At 39.2% G+C, this 18,538-nt stretch overlaps 1 protein-coding gene across 13 annotated transcripts in view; it reads right to left on the bottom strand.

The window, feature by feature from the left end:
• Window positions 1-18,538, bottom strand: part of PWWP2A (PWWP domain containing 2A) — a 43,927-nt gene that overhangs the window by 16,377 nt on the left and 9,012 nt on the right. For 7 of the 13 annotated variants that reach the window (XM_080398073.1, XM_080398074.1, XM_080398064.1 and 4 more), the window contains exon 2: window positions 13,025-13,992. In XM_080398073.1, the coding sequence (XP_080254199.1) occupies window positions 13,025-13,992 (968 nt within the window). Of the gene's footprint in view, window positions 1-11,128; window positions 13,993-18,538 lie in introns of those variants that run through there. The other 6 variants (XM_080398063.1, XM_080398069.1, XM_080398070.1 and 3 more) reach the window with 2 other exon arrangements.

Here is an 18,538-nt window from a genome sequence, read left to right as displayed (position 1 = left end):
CTTTAACCGGTGCTCCCTCCTCTGATGGCAGGCAGTTTTACTTTTCACTCCCCATCTACCAACTTGGCAATCGATGCAGTTGTAGTGATTTTCAGAATCAACACTTGGCAAAGTCTGTTAGTAACATACCTGACACCCGTGTTCCTGCCCAAGCCGGTTCCTACAGCTCTCTTTTACCCTCTGATTCTTGCTGTTGAGAGACTCCAGGACACCCTTAGTGAGCACCAGGATCTTCGCTTCTCCCACTGACATTTACACGTCATCAGCAGTGACTCCAGAAACATTATTAGTTTCATCCTCTATTATAGTCCAGTCTTCTGTTTTACCAGCAGAAAATCTCAAGTTTATAAAAACTAAAACCAACGGATATTGAATATCTAATCCCAGACCTAATATAGCACTAGGTCAAACTTCTTAATGTTAATAAAGTAAAAATTGTGACTTCTTCATGCAAATAAAGCTCCCTTGACAACAACTGTATGTTCTCCTCACTGCCCTATTTCCTCTCCATGTCAAAAAAAAAAAATGATACAAGAGGTGTGCATACACCCATGGCAGATCTAAGTAGTAAATACATGTTTGGGATAGAATTCCCAATAATAATCAGTATGTGCTTGGCTTTAAACATGTACTTCAAGTTTCCTTACTGACTTTGGCACACACTAAAAGTTAAGCATGCTTTTTAAGTGTCACTCCCTCAGATCACAGCTTTGCAAAGGGAAAAAAAAAAAAAAAAAAGGGAAAAAAGAACAAAGGAAACAAACTTTATTTTCCTGGAAAAGTGGCTCCCTAACTCTGGTCCATATGTCATCTGTAAGTTTCTCATTGAGATCTTCCTGCTCACGTTTTCAGTTTTTTGTTGTTTTAGGTACTAAACTTCTTTTCAAAGATTAAAATGTTACTAAATTCCTTCCTGATTTTACTTTTACACATCAGCAAAGGCAGAAAGCTGTGCCTACAGTCACAGCAGCAGATGAACTGCCCACATAGCACATCCTACTAAGATATGATCCACATAGCAAAAATGTTTGGGGATTGATGGTTTAAGGAGACAAAAATCTTTATTTTTTTAATATTTTTTTTTACCTTTACATTATACCTGTCAAGTTATTTAATCCGATCATGACATGCAAACTTCAAGAAGGAAGCCTAAAGAGAAACTTAGTGTCGATCTTTCCAATAAAATACATATAGATCCTGACATCAGGTTAGGTCAGGGAAAAGAGCTGTATCTGAAGTGTTCAAATAGAAGAGGGAAATAAAATAACAGGTAGCTCATTACTATTGTCCTTAACCTGCTTTGCATACGATTAATTGATAGCATAGCACATCCTTCACTTAAGGCAGGTTTTCAACAGAATTCCTGTAAAATGCTGCCTTTTGTTGAGACTTATGCTAGAAAAAAAGTCAGTTAACAGGAGTAAAGAATTGACAGTGGTTTAAAAAAGAAAACAATTAACCTCCTTGCCTGCCTGAATTCTTACTGGGTGTACTACTCTTGCTTTCCAGAAAACAGTACACCATGAAAAGATGCTAAAAACTCACAGAAAAATCAAGTATCAACTTTTTTGAGCTTAAACTGGACTTTACCAGCAGAGTTTAAGGGAAATTACACATCATGTAGCAAACAGCACAACAGGGTATCTACCTGTGCAAACACTGTACTGCTCACTGAAGAACTTGGTGCTCAAAGCCAGAGTGATGTTATGAAATTTTGCTGGACCAAGTAACTACCAAGAACAAGTGGAAACTGAAGCGATGGATTAAAGTTAATGGTGTCCATGACCTTTCTGTATTTTAGAGTTAAAAAAAAAAAAAAAAAAAAAAGCAAGCTTAGGGCACTATCCATTCCATATAGCTAGCATTTTACATCTGTTGTGCTATGCAGCCTGTAATAAACCAGATTTTTTCGTATACTGAGAAATGCAAAGTGTGACGAGGCAGACAACATGCCATTGCAGCAATACAACGCGTAGCCAAACCCAGTTAATCGTTACTTTATTCCACATCTTAGACTTGCTTGCTTTCTAAAATGTGAAAACCATCAGCTAATCCTCCCCTTTTCAGAACATGACCCAGATGAGATACCAATTCTTCCCTCCAGGTGAAAACCATGCAGATGAGACTGTGCCTTCTTTTGGCTATTGATCTTCACACAAAACTGCGTGTGTACACTGCATTCATTACGGTCAAACTACCAAGAACTTCTATTATAGCAATTACATTTACTTAAAAGAGAAGCAGATGACTCACAGTTGTGGAATATATCGGAGTTTCTTTGTATTTTGCTTCTCATTCTTTATTACAAGTACTAGAAAAACTGTTCCCACTTGGTTGCTCACACAGCCTTTAAACTGAAATACAAAGCTGCCTTGCGAGTGGCATCATAATCTTTGTTGAAGTGATTATAGAATGGAAGAAAACTGAGACAACAGAAGGTGAAAGAGCAAATGGACCAGTTGCTTTCATGGGTGTTATGATCTGAAGGCAACCCCCCTGTTATTTTATTAATTTCCAGAGTGTTTCTAACTACTACAGAATCTCACTGTTCCTATACATACTAACATGCACTTGTTACCTGCATGTTTGGCAAAATTAATGAATATGGGAACCTTTGCACTGTCACAGTGAAGTTGACTTCAGAGGGCTGCTTGGGCTACATTGCCATAAGGGATGAAAACTGATTAGGGGATGTCTAATCTGCTCAGTTAAAATATAATTGGGGTTACATTCTTTTATTTGGATCCATAGCAGTGTTTTGCTTAGAAAAGGTTTAAGGCAGAAGTATACAAGATTAGGCTCCTCAGATATAGTGACTAAAAAATAAAGCCACGCACATGCCCTCACATATCTTACTCTCCTTGTACTGTGGAGGAACCTCTCTTACCCCGCGGATTTCCCTGTGAGAACGACACGGAGCAGGGACTGGCCACCCAGAGAACAAACGGTACAAAGAGCTGAGTTGTCACAAAAGATGAAGCGTCCCTGCGTCCTCACGGACTGCGCTTCTACACTTGCAAGCCACCCATGTCAGCCCAGTATTCATGTCCTTGAAATCCTCAGCCCTTGTGAATGCAGCAAATCATGTGTTCTAATCATTCAGTGAGTTCATTCACTTCATCGTGTAATCCACAATTTGAAGGCGAGTGATAGCAAAGCCTAATCTGAGGGTACGGCTCTCCCGTGGCGTGCAGTGCGCTCACAGCGTTCTGGACTCCGTTTTGAAACAGTTTCAACTGTTGGAGACTATGGAGTCATCCTAAAAATTACCACCAGTAATCAACTTAAGTATGCGCGTTAGGACAAGCACTGATGGGGCTCACGGCTTTCACCACTGATGTTGTGAACATCTGCTCTACTCAACGGTGGTTTACACAGACACTTTCCTGGGAGTCATCACTGTAGTGTGGATTCTGATTTTTCTCATGTGAAAATTGTCACGATCCTGTGCATTCACTAATGTCCAAAGAGAAGCACTGCCTTTGAAAGTATTTGGATTTCTCTGCAAAGGAAAAGCAGAAAGACAACAGGCAGCCATCAAGAGGAAGAAAAGGCAGCCCAGAAGGACAAGGAAAGTAAAAATAGCAGCATCTCTCATCACATACTGTGAAGAAGATACATAGCTCCTAAAGTAGAAAGCTCAAATTTAATAACATTTACAGTAGCATATATACAACTTCTTCAGGGGACTAATAATTTGTCTATATGCAAAACTACGCAACAGAAAAAACCGCACATGTTATTGTACTGCTACGGACTGACATTTTAAGTAGTTAGGAAGAGTTAAAATAGACTTCTGAATTACTAAAAAGCAAGCAGAACTGTTGCACTCCTCTACAGCCCAAGCCAATCTTCAACAACAGGGCCTCAACTACAAGCAAAACCAAGAGCAGTAACACATTCTTCAGTTTACATGCCTAATTCCCTGGAATATATAACACAGTATCAAGAATTTCTAAAACCTGGCTAAAAGCAGCTTTTTCATATAAACATATCAGAAGAGATTAGGTCCCTAAATCCCTCAACACTTGAAAAATCTCAAGCGAATATTCCCCCCCCAAAAAAAAAAAAAAAATTGCTAAATATGATATTCCAAGCAAGAAGACATTCAATGCTCAAAACGTTCAGCTGTGATTTTTAACAGCAACTTGTAGACAGAAAAAAAACCATATTTGTATTTGTTTTGGGGTGGGTTTTTGTGTTTGTTTGGTTGGTTATTTTCCCTAGCAAAAATACAGAAAAACAGGTTTGTTTTTTTTCTTTTCTTGGGAGCAAAGGAAGAGGAGGGAGCTATTTTTAGTACTAAGCCTTCTCTCTCTTGTTGAAGGGCTCAGGAATGAGGATTGATTTGGGAGCTTTCACACACTCCCAATGCCTTTCATGATGTCCAAGTTAAATGAGCATCATGAAACCAGTAAGAGTAACCTGATAATAATTTCCTTCTCCCATTGCTCAGGCTTCAGCCACTTGTTATTACAACCTCTAGCAAACACATTTCTCAGTAATTCTACCAAAACAAAAAAAGCTTGTGTCAATCAAAATTTCTGCCTACTAAACAAACACTACAGATGGCCGAAAACACAACTTTGTTGTCAGTCACTTTCCAACTGAGGTGCCACACATGTCACCAACTGGACAGCAAAAATAACTAGATCATTCCTAGTACTAGCAAACGTAAGGACATGTTCCTTACCACATTCATCTGTGTTCCTGTATGAAGCACCAACTGATTTTAGGGCTGATTTTAGCAGTGACGTCTTAGAAAAGCTGAGACAATATGCCCCTTGCCAAAATCAGTAAAGATTACTTCAGTTTTAGATGACTACAGAACCAGACTACATCACACAGTCCACGGTTACTTACGAAATGTCATTCATACAGACACCTGTGTCTCCACTGAGGCATTTAATCAGGCCATACAGAACAACTTGAGAATCTAACTCCAACTAAACTGCTTTGAAAAACCCATATTTATGGGCTTAGCTCCTTTTCACCAGAGCTACTAAGTACCAAAACTGGCACCACATATTTTAAAATTCTGAAACACTGCAAAAAGTACAGTTAAATAGTGTTTCCTAAAGCCAAATGAAACCCCTGAATTTTCCTAAATAAAAAATTATGCAAAATTAGCATTTAGGTAAATAATTGCTTGTGATTATATCCGTTTACTGGCAAAGCAAGCGCCCTCTCCCCCTTTATGCACCTGTTAAAACCAAGCAAGGCCAATCCTGACACCAGAATTATGTTGTTTCTGTTGCAGAATCTTTTAGAGATGGTAAGAAGCTAGTGAACACAGCTTGCCTTCCACAGATTCACAGCACATGGCTGGCACCTCTAAGAATATTTATTATTCATATGGCATATTTGACACCAAAACCATTAGTAAGCAAACACGAACACAGACCTAGATTATTTTTAAAATAACAAACCACAACACTCTAATTTAAAGGACGTTATATAAATGATGCCATCCAAAGATGATTTTGCACAGAAGAGGCCCATGGCAGGAGATGCAGTGCAGTTTTACTACAGATAGAAGCTAAGACTCTGTTGTTAGAAGGCCGTACTTGCGTTGTACCAAGTGCAAGTCCTGCATGACTGTGAACAGGATGCATAAGGCAGAATCTTTCCTTATATGCATATTTTTACAGACCCTGTTTTTCCAAAATCAGAATGCTTAATAACACAATCACAGAAAACAGAGCTGTGACAAGGTCAAGGTAGATCACCTATTTTATCCCGTACCCAAATGCAGGATGAATTTAACCCGTTCCTGACAGAGATTAGCCTAATTATTGTTTTTAAAAACCTGTAATTATAAAAACTATGCAGCTCTCCAAACACTCCGGGTTTCACTGTAACAACTGGAATAAATACTCTAGTGGCTAATCTTAACTCCCTGTCTTATAATTTTAAATATTGTTTCCTGCCCTAGTTGCAACTAAACAGAAGCACGTTTCCCCTTTGCCTCCGCACCTATCCTGCAGGTATTTACACACCTCAGATAACCTCAGTTCAGTTCCAATAGTCTTTTCTTCCTTCGCTGGACTGAGGAATAAAAACACTGGCATAGAAACTGCATTACAGTTGTTAAAAATACACATGGTCTGGATTTTGAAAGTAACTTCTCAAACACGGAGCCCAAATAAATCCCACAGATCCATTTGCCTTCACGCACTGAATGAGCAAAGGCCAAATGTAAACTTGCAACAGGGGATCCCGATTTGCTCCCTGTGCCAAATTACACCTGCAGCCTGTGTTGTCAGCATTATCCCCTCTGACCATAGGTAGGAAGGTAGAGAGGATCAAAGACTACACATCTCCATCGGCACAAGCACCGGAAAGTTTTAGCCCTACCCGTACAGGAACTATCTGGGAAGGTTACGCAGGCGTGCAGGGCCATCTCTTTACTTCCATTTTTCTCCTTACTGGATGTGCAAGGTGGCTCAGGTCTTCTAAGGTATAAAAGTCCTGGTCTTAATGATATTAATTTTCCAAGCTGCTGCTTATCCTACGTCATGCCTAGCACATTGATTGCTTTTTCTTGGGGAAAAAAAAATGGAGCCATGGATCTGAGTTGCATCACCATGGGTACCTGGCACTAAGCTTGCCAGCACTGCCCCAGGGAGAGTTATCCCCACTGCCCAATGTGGTAGCAACAACAAAGCCAGGCAGGGAAAAAGCACGACAGCAAGACAGTTGCCAAATCACTGTCTCCTTAGCCATGCCTGGGAACTGCTATTTGGCCTTCTGTTCACAGAAGCACAGTTGCGTCAAGAGTTTAATTTAAGGAAAAAATAAAGAACTTTATGGATTGATATGCACACCCCAGGTATTACAGAAGACAGGCTGAAACGCATGAGTGAATCATAGGAAACTACAAGCTGCTGTTAGGACCTAACAATTAAAAACCAATAAGCGGACATATTTTGAACTTAGGGAAGAATTACCACCGTTTGAAAAGAGTTTTGTAAAACCTCATCTAAATTACCATAAACAGTTTTTGCCACCGATGTCAGGGAAAGAGGAGTTCTAACTAGAACAGGTGCACTGAAATGCCAGTAAGATGAGCAGGGAATAGAAAAGCCATCTTACAAGGGGATCCTATTTTATCTAGTTAATAATCTCCACACACTATAAATACACTAACAGGGTAACACCATAGGAGGGAACTATTTACACTAAAATACAAAGTTGTCACAAACAACAGCAGCCGAGGTATTTTCAACGTGGAATAGGAACTTGCCATCATAATTGTTAAGGACTTGTATCAAAACAGAGGTTCTTCCTATTACAGATTAAGAGTAATTCGAAGCTGCTTACAATCACATGTCACAAGCTTGAATCTAATGAATCTTTAGACAGCCTGACAGATACTACAAGAAGTTTTCAGTGCTACGGGCCTTTAGCTGTCCTGATGTTAAGCGTGAATGATCTCTGACCACTACGGCCGTGTCAGAAGAAGCTTTAAGGAAATCAGTTATGCAGAACTTTTGATACTTCCTTTTATTTATAGGGACAATTTCACTGTATTATTGCAAGTATAGCCTGTCTACATCCCCCAAAGGTATGCTGCTATATCCTACCCTAAAAAAACAAGACACGCTTTACGTAAACACAGTTTAAACTGACAAAATCCTGTGGCAAGTCACTATTTCCACAAGTGTGAAGTAGATTCTAGATGAAGTTCAGTTAACTGGGAGAATGATACTTTTCACCAAAATTCTCCTACAAGCTCTCTAAGACTGGAGAGCACCGCTCCTTTCTGCTGAACCTGCAAAGTAACGTATCATTCTCAAACAGCATAGCTGTCCCTCCAGCATCCTATCTGGCTTGACACACCAGGTTCCTCTCTTTTCCTTCATGTTCCCTATGACCTTTCTATTTATACCCTTAAAAAGTAAACTGAAAATAAGAACGGAAAGCACCTCAGCCTTTAACCACTATAAACTCTGTACTGTAAAATCACTTTCAAGTTTGTTCTTAAATAGTATATATATACTCTTTTACCAAAAGGCTTATGCACAAAATACTGCCATCTTACTGCCCCTTTAATCGTAAGCTTACTCGACTTAACTTCCAGTTCCAGTCTTTATCTACAAGTTAGTGTAGTGATCCCACTGCATGGACTGAATTTGCTTACTCCAGTAGGCATTTATTAGAACACAATTATAAAGAAAGCAGAGATTAACTGAAATAGCCTTTCACTGAATGTTAGCCGCCTCCTCTCCAGAATTCTTCAGCCAAGAAGGCAGCTCTAGTTTTTCACTGTACTTTGCAGAACATGCATGAGGATAAATGATAATGCTACTAGGGACTAAGATTTCTTGTCCAAAATTCATGTTCTTATTCTACTCTGACAACTTTAGCAAAAGCTTATAGAAGACATGAATGGAAATCAGTTTCAGGACTTAAGAGAGTTGACTGGAAACAAACCTAAGGCTAGCAATGCAAGAAACAACTCTTACCCCTTCCTCACTTCCACTGATATGCTATTTCTTAAACCGAATCACAATTAGAAACTACTTTAGAAAAAAGATTTTAAAACATGCTGGAAAAAATAAGTCTTCTCAGCCTTGCACAGTCAACCTAAATTATCCCCACTAAACACGCCCCTCCGGGTGAGGTAGCTGTTGGTTATGTAGGTTTCAAACTAAAGATAGCACTGTCTATGAGAAAATACCATATAATCAGAGATGATTATCTCATTTAAGTGTTGACATAAAATTACAACTCTGATTAGAAAAATAACAAATATTTGTTCAGTTTCCTGTAGAACTCCATTTCAGAGACATATAAGCATTTTACAAGTATTTACGTCTAACTTCACTCATGAAGTGATCATACCTTCAAACACTCCTGTTTTTTCCTTATAAAGGAAATAAATCTTCCTAAGTTTTGGAATAACTACTCTCTCCCAAAACATTTTACCTGAAGCTAAAGATCTTCAAAGGAGAAGTAGGCTTGTACTAGAAACTCATCGCTACCTGTCACATTTTCCCCCCTAGATTGAAAGAACATACATATTCAACAACTACACCGAGGAATTTCATTAATTCAAAAAGACATCATTTGCAATTTACTAAGCAGACAGAAAACTAAGTCACTCCTACTGATGTTTGTCTTCACGACACAGGCTACTTGCAACAGTTGCACAGCTTAATTACACAGATGCACTATCCTGGCACCATACAGACATGCTCCTGTCACGAGTTATTTAATAGCCATTTAAACTGTCAAGCTAACTCAGAGATGGTAGATGTGCACCCAGCTGCAAGAGCAGTAGTCCACACTCACAGTGTAGGCATTGCTGGGAGCAGACAGGCACGGAAGTGTGGGTTATGTTGCAGTTTGTAGCTAAAACAGCACTAAGCTCTGTCTGCCTTCAAAGCTAACCGACATGCAGCATCCATACTGCCACGAACAGGGTTACTTACTGTACCCAGACTTTACAAAAGCCCAATATTTTCTCCACTGTAAACTGTTAATCTAGAGTGATAGCTATTTCAGAGTGAAAGGAAAATCATGCATGAGTACGAATAAGATATTTTCAACCTAATTGTTGTTAAAAAAAAAAAAGAAAAAAAAAAAAAAAAAAAGAGTAATTTCTTTCAAGACCTGTTAAGTCTGAAAGGATAATGCACATTCACTATACAACTTAGGAAAGGCTTCTTAAATGCCTGATCAATTACAAATCAAAACTAAGACTCTAAATGCATTTCATAAACAGCTCTTTTGAACATAAAGCAATATAAGGAAACCCCTCTTGTTGCTCTCCCATCTTACCAGTGAACACCTGAGCAAGCTTTGACTATGTATGCTTTAGTACTATCCTAACTTAATAGTACAAAGCTTCCAGGTCTTTTAAAGAAAAATTAACAATGAAAATATTGATTTCACCACTACTTGGCTCAGAACAACTAACTTGTAACCAGTTCGCTTGAGCTCCTAAATCTCAAGGAACTAGTGCAGACATCTAAACCACGTTGTATGTGCTCTTTGACATCAAAAAGCAGCCTGCTTTAATAACAAAGTATGGCTTATTTACTTAATTAGAGCAACTGTTTCTGTTTGCAGGAAAGAATACAGAGAAGTGAAACAGGATTTTTTTTCCAATTTTTTTTTTCCACATTATAAAATTTATTGTGTGTTTATCACATTCAAAAAGCATTGACCAGTGGGGTTTTTCTTTTTGTAACTTAGAATGCCAAGGTAAAGCTGATATATTTGGAAGCTTAGTTAGCACCTAACAGAGACTACCATAAACTTGAGGAAAATTTGAATGGCCATGTATTTAACACTCTATAGACTTCCAATAATTCTGTGGGCACAAGAGTAATTTAAAAAGGTAAAAAGAAACTGAATGCTTCAGAAAGACCAGACAGTATCATGAATATATGAAATTTAACCTTAAATTAAAAAGATTTTAAGGGTTTGATGATTAAATCCTTACCCCATTTTCATGTCTGTTTAAAATCTGATTTCAGTCTAAACTTAGATTTTTACAGATGTCATGATTGCCTATAAGGGCAATTATAGAAAAAACAGGATGAAAACTGCTTTGGGATGAGCGCTGACAGATTCTTCACAAGACATTGCAAGGCTGAAACAGGAGTGGGTTGGAGAAGAGACAGTAATTCACATGGTCAGATTAGGACCAAAACTAGGAGGGGGGAAAAAAAAAAAAAAAAAAAGTCAGTTGCATGAAAATGCCCCAACGCTGAGCAAAAGACATGCAAGAAAAGCTGAGGTAGCAGTGGAGAGTGGGTCTGATCAGGTTTTGATAGCTGGAGAAAACTGAAAACATTTCCCCACTGTATAAGTGACATTATCCACAGTCTTTACTCAAATCTATGGAACAAAATCTAATTAACGGAGAAATTTGATAAACTTTACAGAAAGCCCTCTACAGAGCTAGTTTTGAAACAAAAAGGACAGATAATTGCTTAATCTCAAAATTAAGACTGAAGTATACCAATAGTACTTTACATCAAGCAGTTATCTTTAAGAATATGTGAAAAAGGACAATTTACTTTTTAAAAGGGTGTCCTCTAAATACGTCATACATATGAAGTACTCTAACATCCTGGATTTTTTTCAAAGCTTTTTGAGAAACACACACAAATAATTCAGATTTAGTCAATTTTATTTACAGTTTGTTTTTTTACATTTCAGAGCATTACACAATTACATATTCTCATTTTCTGACCTGCAAACAGATACCTTAAACGGAAATATTAAAAAAATGAAGTTAGATACATCCAAAATGCAACAATTACACATCTGACAATTCACAAAGTGTAATTTACTAGGACGTATCCTAAGAATTTAGGAACAACCAGTCAGGAGAAAATCTGACCAATTTCAGCAATCAATTATTTACACATTCAAAACAAAGCCTCTCTTAAACTAAACCTCCAGGCAAATGGCCTGAAAGATTTCTTCAGGAAGAAAGACCAGAAGTTATGATTCACACCTATGCAGCATTAACAGCCCTTGATCCCAAACACTGAGCGACTTCTCAGCTTTGTCTTAGAGCTACAGGCATCCCTCTCCGCTTCAGACCCTGAAGTGTTATATTTGTGCCCCCATGTGCATAGAAAGGTTGAGTGTTTAAGTGGTCACTACGATAAAACCCCATTTAATCTGGTCTTTCAGTTACGTGAATTCTTCTTCCTTAAAAACTTCAGCAAGCCTCCTAATGCTGTTTAAACTGGCCTGTGTGGACTGGAGCATGCCTCCCTCAGATGTTTAAGCATGCTTTGAACCAATTTGCACTGGCCAGACTAAATACATCAGAGACTATAATAATCTTTAAAGACCATTTAGACAAGGCTTACATTTCTACACTTCCCTGATGGGCCACCTAATTAAAAAAAAAAAAAAAAAAAAAAAAAAAAAGTCACAGCTACTACTTTCATTCCTTGTGTTAACCCTTTGCCACACAGCAACTAGTTATATACTGGGTAGAAACTACTAAAAAAATTCCCTGCAAATAAGCTGCCTTTCAGCTCAGGCTATGGCTCCTATGCATTGGGTGTTTGAGGAGGTTTTTTTTCTTTAAAAAAAATTCTCACTTGAAAAATACTCAAGTTCTTACTTTAGGCTAATTTTGATTGCATGTTCAATTTGCTTAACTGTCAAGAAACCGCTACAAATGGAACAACTTTAGTATAAAAAGAGCAGTCAACTGAGTGCAACTTCTGACTTGACAAGTCCTTCATGGTAGTTTTCTAACTAGGCTATGAATTTTGTGGAGCCTCCAGGTTTCTTGCCTACCTTACTTTCCATGTTCACGTTTCAAACTGTGTCAGCAGGGCCCGAACTTCGGGAGTCAGCTGCTTAGCAGCCTTAGCTGCCTCTGTGACGGCCTTGCGGTAAAGACCCTTTCTCTTCTTATTAAAGCGCAACTGGAAGCTTTCTAAAAAGGGGGATAGTTGTGCAAGAGCAAGAAAAGATGTTGTTGTGGAGCCAAACCATGAGATACGAGCCTCCTGTCGAACTAAAAGGCCATTATCTTTCCGGCTCACAGTTATGGTAAGAATACGGGCTGGCCACCAAGGGAAGCCATAAATCTTGGCCCAAACAATGTCCCCTACACATACGGTCCTGCCATCTGGTGTGACACATTTAGAGACGTTTTTGGAAAAGACTTCCGTTTTCAAGGAATTACTGAGCTTTTTCTCTTCCTTTGAAGAGGAGGAGGAGGAGGAGGAGGAGGAGGAGGAGGAAGGTGCATGCATGCTGCCTGGAGGAAAATCAAAGCTTTCAGTAGAGCTACACTCAGAGTTGGTAGATTTCAAATCATCTGTGCTATCACTACTACAAACTGATGCACTGGAAGAGTCAGATTTCTTTTGATTAAGGGTCATGTAAACCGTTATATTGCTTTTGCTGCCTCTCTTGCCCAATGTCTGGTGTTCATCCTGATCAACAGTTACATGCACTTCACTTGTGTCCTGAACCTCACTGCTGGCCTCTTCAGGGCCTTCTGAGGGGCTCTGATTTTCTGAAGGGGCCTCACCTGCTGAGCGGGTGGAGGAGCAGCGAGACTGGGGCTTAGATGCCATCTTGCCACTCCGTATTTTCTCAAGTCCTGTCTTGAGAGAAGAGTCATTTTCTTCATTCCGATACCTTTGTGGCTTTAAACGCAATCGGGGTGGAAGGGAACCTGAGCTGGTGTTCTGAAGACGCCGTGTGAAGTGGACCTTTGAATGTGCATTTTTGGAAGAGGAGGTTGCACTCTGCTTCTTTTGTGCCTTTTCTTTGGCCATTTTCAAGACTTCCCGAGCTTTTGCATGATCCATGTTTTTGCTCTGGAGAACTTTTTTTGTATTTAACTGCGCTTTTGAAGTATTTGCTTGTGCGGAAACTTTAACTACTCTGCTTCTGCTGTGGGCAATATTTGAAACCTTGACCACAGCATTCCTTTTCTGGCTTTCAGTTTGGCTTTTTCCATCCACTTTATGGTCAGTCTTAAGTTTTTTATTCACAGTAGTCACACTCTCATTTCTTCGTTTTTTATTATCCTCATATTTTGAAGAGTCACTTGCATTACCACCTTTTTTAATTTCCTTTTTTTCTGCAACAACACTGTTTTTGCACTTGTCACATAAGACCTGCCGGGGCCGTAGTTTGATAGCATTCATGATAGAAGTGGGTTCCTCCCTGTACATTTTACGCTTGGGCCGCTTAATTTTCCGGGGTGGAGGCTGAGGTATTGACTGGTTATACGTGTCCCTGATAAACAAAGGAGGAGGGTATGGTGCTCCCTCATGAAAGAGAGGAGGTGGTTTAGAAGTCCATAGGCTTTTAGCTATGCTAGGTTCTGATGGCTGCGCAAGAGAAGAGTCATCAGGGACTGCAGCATTAGATTCACACTTCACCTGTGCCTCATCTTGGAATGGTTTACTTTGGAGCTGCATGGCTTCAGGTTTATCCTTATATTCCCTTTTAGGAAATATGGTCACAGGGATTCCATGGGGTCCAAACCTTAAAGAGAAAAAAAAAAAGTTACAGGTTTTGAGGCGTCTTTTGCTGCATTTATTTAAAAGCATTTGAAAACCCGTCCACGTTATGTAGCCACCATAAAGACGTAAGTCCCAGGAAAATTCAGGCTTTGTATCTGGCCTTATGGTAAGCTTTGAAAAAGCAGGACAGCAAAACCAAGGCAGCAGAGAACATGAAATATGCAGCTTCACTTACTATCAGTTTATCTTGCATCAACAAGATGCCCTCAAAATGTAAACAAAAAATATCACCTAGAGACAGCAGTAAAGAATTAACTTTGTACTTTTAGAAAATGCTTATAAACATACAAACTATATACATCCCATCAACTCCAATTCTAACCCAAGAGTAAATTCCATACTAAGCCATACTTCCACACTAAGAGAACTCTGTGAAGAAGGGTGTCTTCAGGAACTTTTCCAAAATTCTTCAATTTTTTAGCATAGCACAAAAGGCCAAATATGTTTCAGATTTAATCAAGGCAAATACAGACTGCATAAATACTTGCATTTAATACTCTCTACAGAAAGTACCATCACTCTTGATCCACTAAAGATTAGCACTTGATCATCTGATGCATGACAGCCCAAAACTGGCTAGCCTATTAGTTTGAGTTCTGGTGACACTACCTTTATTTCAACACAGTACAAACCATTCCTCCCTGTTTTGCGAGCAAACAAAATTTAGACCTTTGCCTACTTTGCTCCAGACAGCTCTAGGTCTCTGCTGCCCTGTTTGACTCACACAGCGTTTCTCACCACCCTGATCAGCTCTAAGAGAACAGAGTGAAAAATCCCAGTATGACTCAGGCATTAGCTCAACTTCCCTATAGTAACATAAGTAGCATGTTGCCTAACAGGTAACTGAGACTTTCTGCAAAGGGTTATGCTAAGGGAAATATTTTACCAGTTTGAAAGGCATTATGTTTGCCACCTTCTGAAAGGAAATCCAACCATAAATACATCCATTTTACAACACCGTATCTTTCAATCCTCAGAACAGGGCAGGAGGCATTATAAAAGCTTGTTTAACCTTCATTCTGTTCCACTCTACAATCTGCCAGCTGAGGTAGCAGCCTTACAAAAAGCTGTCACTAGGCTGTTCACTGCTCGAGCTCTGCCCGACTCCAGCTCCCATACACACACTAGTGTTTGGCTTCTATTAGCTGGTATTTTAATAGTTGACCTTAATGCAGTAACAACATGATAGACAAGGTTGCAATTCAAATGCCAAATCATCCATTTTGAATCACTAAACTCATCACGTTTATCCCACACCCCACCTGACAGGAGAATGAAGTAATTACCCAAGATTTGTCCTCAGGCTAACACTAGTTCATGTTGCACTGTAGCTGCTCAAAGGCAACATCCTCTAACTGATTGAACTGAAGTTTATTTACAATCTATGGTTGCCTCTCAACTGAAGATAAATGAATACCAGTCTATTTTCCATTCACACTCCTGCAAGAAACATGCAGTTTATACGAGTGCCTACACGTTGGCTTTATTCCTTCAAAATTGGTTTTGAAAAAACATCATAGGTGTTAGAAGACTCTTTACGCCAACAAAAGCAGCCACTTGTTTGTCCTTTTGCTTATCTGTTAAGCCTCTTTTTGCACTTAAAAGTTGTAATTAAAGCAAACAACCCACCCAAGATGTAATGAAATGCAAATTGGATGGATAATTTCAAAAGGAGAACAGAAACAGCAAACAACCTAAGCAAGGGGCAACCAAATAATTTTGTCATCATAAAAAAGAAGGGAACTTGAACACACAGCAATTTACAGTTAGTACCAACATGGACACTGTTGCCCCCCTTCTGGAGACAGAAGCAGGAGCCCAGGTGGGCAGCTAGAACAGTTCTGGTTTTATCCATTGGCGGAAGAGTGCTCTTCACCACAAAATATCCCACCACCCACAAAAGTTTGTTTCTGAGGTCTGGACCCACTCCAGTTGAATTCCACATATCCCTACAGAAATGAGCAGCAATACTAAATGCAGTCTACTGCACTAGTGAAGGCTACAGTGAATTATAAACATTTAGCAGCTGATACAGGCATTTCTCCAGCCTGCAGTCGGGCATTAAACCACAAGGGACACACTCACAACTAAGTTTTAAGTTCCCTAAAGTCCCAGAAGCCCACCAAGCGTAAAGAAGTTGCTTTTCCACAAGCATTTTTCCTTCCATTAAGGATTACGAGGAAGTTATTCACTTTCAAGTAGGGCTTAAAAAGAAACTATCTGCTGATAATAATTAAATTGGCAATATTTTCAGTGTTACTTGCATCAAGAACTTCAGCTTCTTTAAGAGCAATACAACCCAGGTCCCATCTTTCACCACCCAATAAAGATTACAGCATTTGGGACAGTTAATTTACTGTAAGAGCTGAGAACAAGGCAGGACAAAAATCTCTGCTGTGCAAGTTTCAATCCCCCCAAAAACATCACTGAAGTAGAACTAGACAGGAGCATGATATCAGACAGGCAAAACCCACACAGAAAAACATTATTTACAACTCTCTTCATTGTCTCAGGAACCACATTTCCTAGCCCCTCACAAGACGTTTCCACAGCCCAATGCACAAGTCTTGCTTAGCATTAGCAGCATCGATCAGGGAAGAACTGGATGAAGAGGACTGCAAGGAGGCTCTGCAGAAGGATCCTGTTTACGTACTTCGTCTCCCTTCTCCTAAACATTCATTCTACTGCCTCGCAAAGTCAGCATAATTAGCAATCCAAATGCATAAAAAAGCTTAATGGAAAGCTCGCCAGATGACTGACACCATGAAGGTATTGAAGATTAATACTGCATCTTAGACTACCTTTTCTTTCAAGCACCTGCATAATACACAGGCCAAACAGCGGAAGAACAAGACAGCCAAAGTGGAATTTTTATCTAAAATGCAAACCTTTAGTGAGACACAAAACCAATCCAGACAATCTCTAAAGCTGGAGTCTGTCTCACAAAAGATACTGCTTTAACAAATGAACTAAAATCTCCTGTTCCTGTCTACCTAACAACGAATGAATTGTAGAATTGGAGAACATTCTCAGATATCATCCAGTGCCAGTTATGTAAGAACAAATGAAGGCACTATTCCTGTAAATGATGTGTCAATACACGAAGACGTGACTAGTCAAAACACAGTCCACCTGAAGTACAAGTGAAATTTGTTAAGCCCAGAGACCGATTATTACTTCCAACAGCTGAGTGTATGGTGCCCTCTCTTTGCCCTCATCCAATAGCAGGTTGCATCCATAAGCATTCAGTTTTTGTATGACCTTCGTTTCCTCCTTGGTGAACGAAGTTCTCCAACTATGCAACTTGGAAGAACAATATGAAAATTAAGAGAAAACAATGGCAGAAAAACTCAGGAATGAAACCGTAAATGATACAGGAGAGAATGGCGACAAAGAACAAGGTAAGAAGAGAGTGAAGGCAAAGCAAATGGCCTGGGTTTTTTTAAGAGAAGCAGCAGAATGAAGATGTGATCTTAAACTTAACAAAGACAAGGCACAATACAGCCCATAATTAGCTCAACAGGAAACACAAGTATTTATTGAGTATACTAGAACTTCAAGCCCTATTTTCATACATCTAGTTGGTAGACCTTGAAGACAAGCACTTCTCATATGATCACAGTAATAGTTTTGATTATACCAACTACATGTTTGAAATAGCTAGGAGTGTCATGTGTATGTAGGTTAGACATAAATGTTGCAAAAACTAGCATTTGGTTCATCTACTGCAGAGATGAAGAGGGTCTAAAAGGCTACCATACAAAAAAAAAGGTAAAAAAATCCAAGCAACCTAACTCGGTTGTATCATCACATTTACTGATTGACACATCAATGACTGGGCAGCAGAAAACCACCTACTAAAAGAAACAATTCTCAGTGAGATGACCGACACGTTTCGTTTGTTAGATGTTGCATGTTTAAGTACTTCAAAGAACTGCCTTAACAACAAACTAAATTTCTTTAACATACCGATCCCAAGTATCACCTGCCCCTAACATAATATTCCTTTCCTCCAGAAAAGGCTTTACTTTGAAAGGCCTACTGCAATTACGGTTTGCTTAACAAAAAAAAAAAAAAAAACACCAAAAAAACACATTTGTGCATAAGTTCCAGTTGTCCACTGTACGGCCCACTCTCATAACATAATATAGTTCTACCTCAGACTTGAAGGAATAGAAGGATTCATTGATAGGAGATCTAAAACAAAGTGCTAGGAAAACCAAAGTAAGAAATAGGTATTTCAACCTAACTTAAGGCAGTTCTGGAAAGCAGTGCACTGCTGCTTCACACCTATTAAAAATTAGAATCAGTTTTCCGTGCTGCCTGCTTCCTTCCCCGTAAAGGTGTCCTGGCTCTCTTCTGCTTTGAAAGGGCAACTCTAAAGGAGAAGACTGTTGAGACCCTTCGTAAGAAACTTATCTCCAAAAAGTTTTACAAGTAACCAGAGCAATCAGTAGAGTCTAATAATGTTTCCGGTATACCTATCACTCCAATATACATATGCATTA

This window comes from Falco punctatus (genome assembly GCF_963210335.1).
Source record: "Falco punctatus genome assembly, chromosome: 8".
NCBI lineage: Eukaryota > Metazoa > Chordata > Aves > Falconiformes > Falconidae > Falco > Falco punctatus.
Note: the sequence above shows the minus strand (reverse complement) of the source record. Positions and strands in the feature narration are given on the sequence as shown.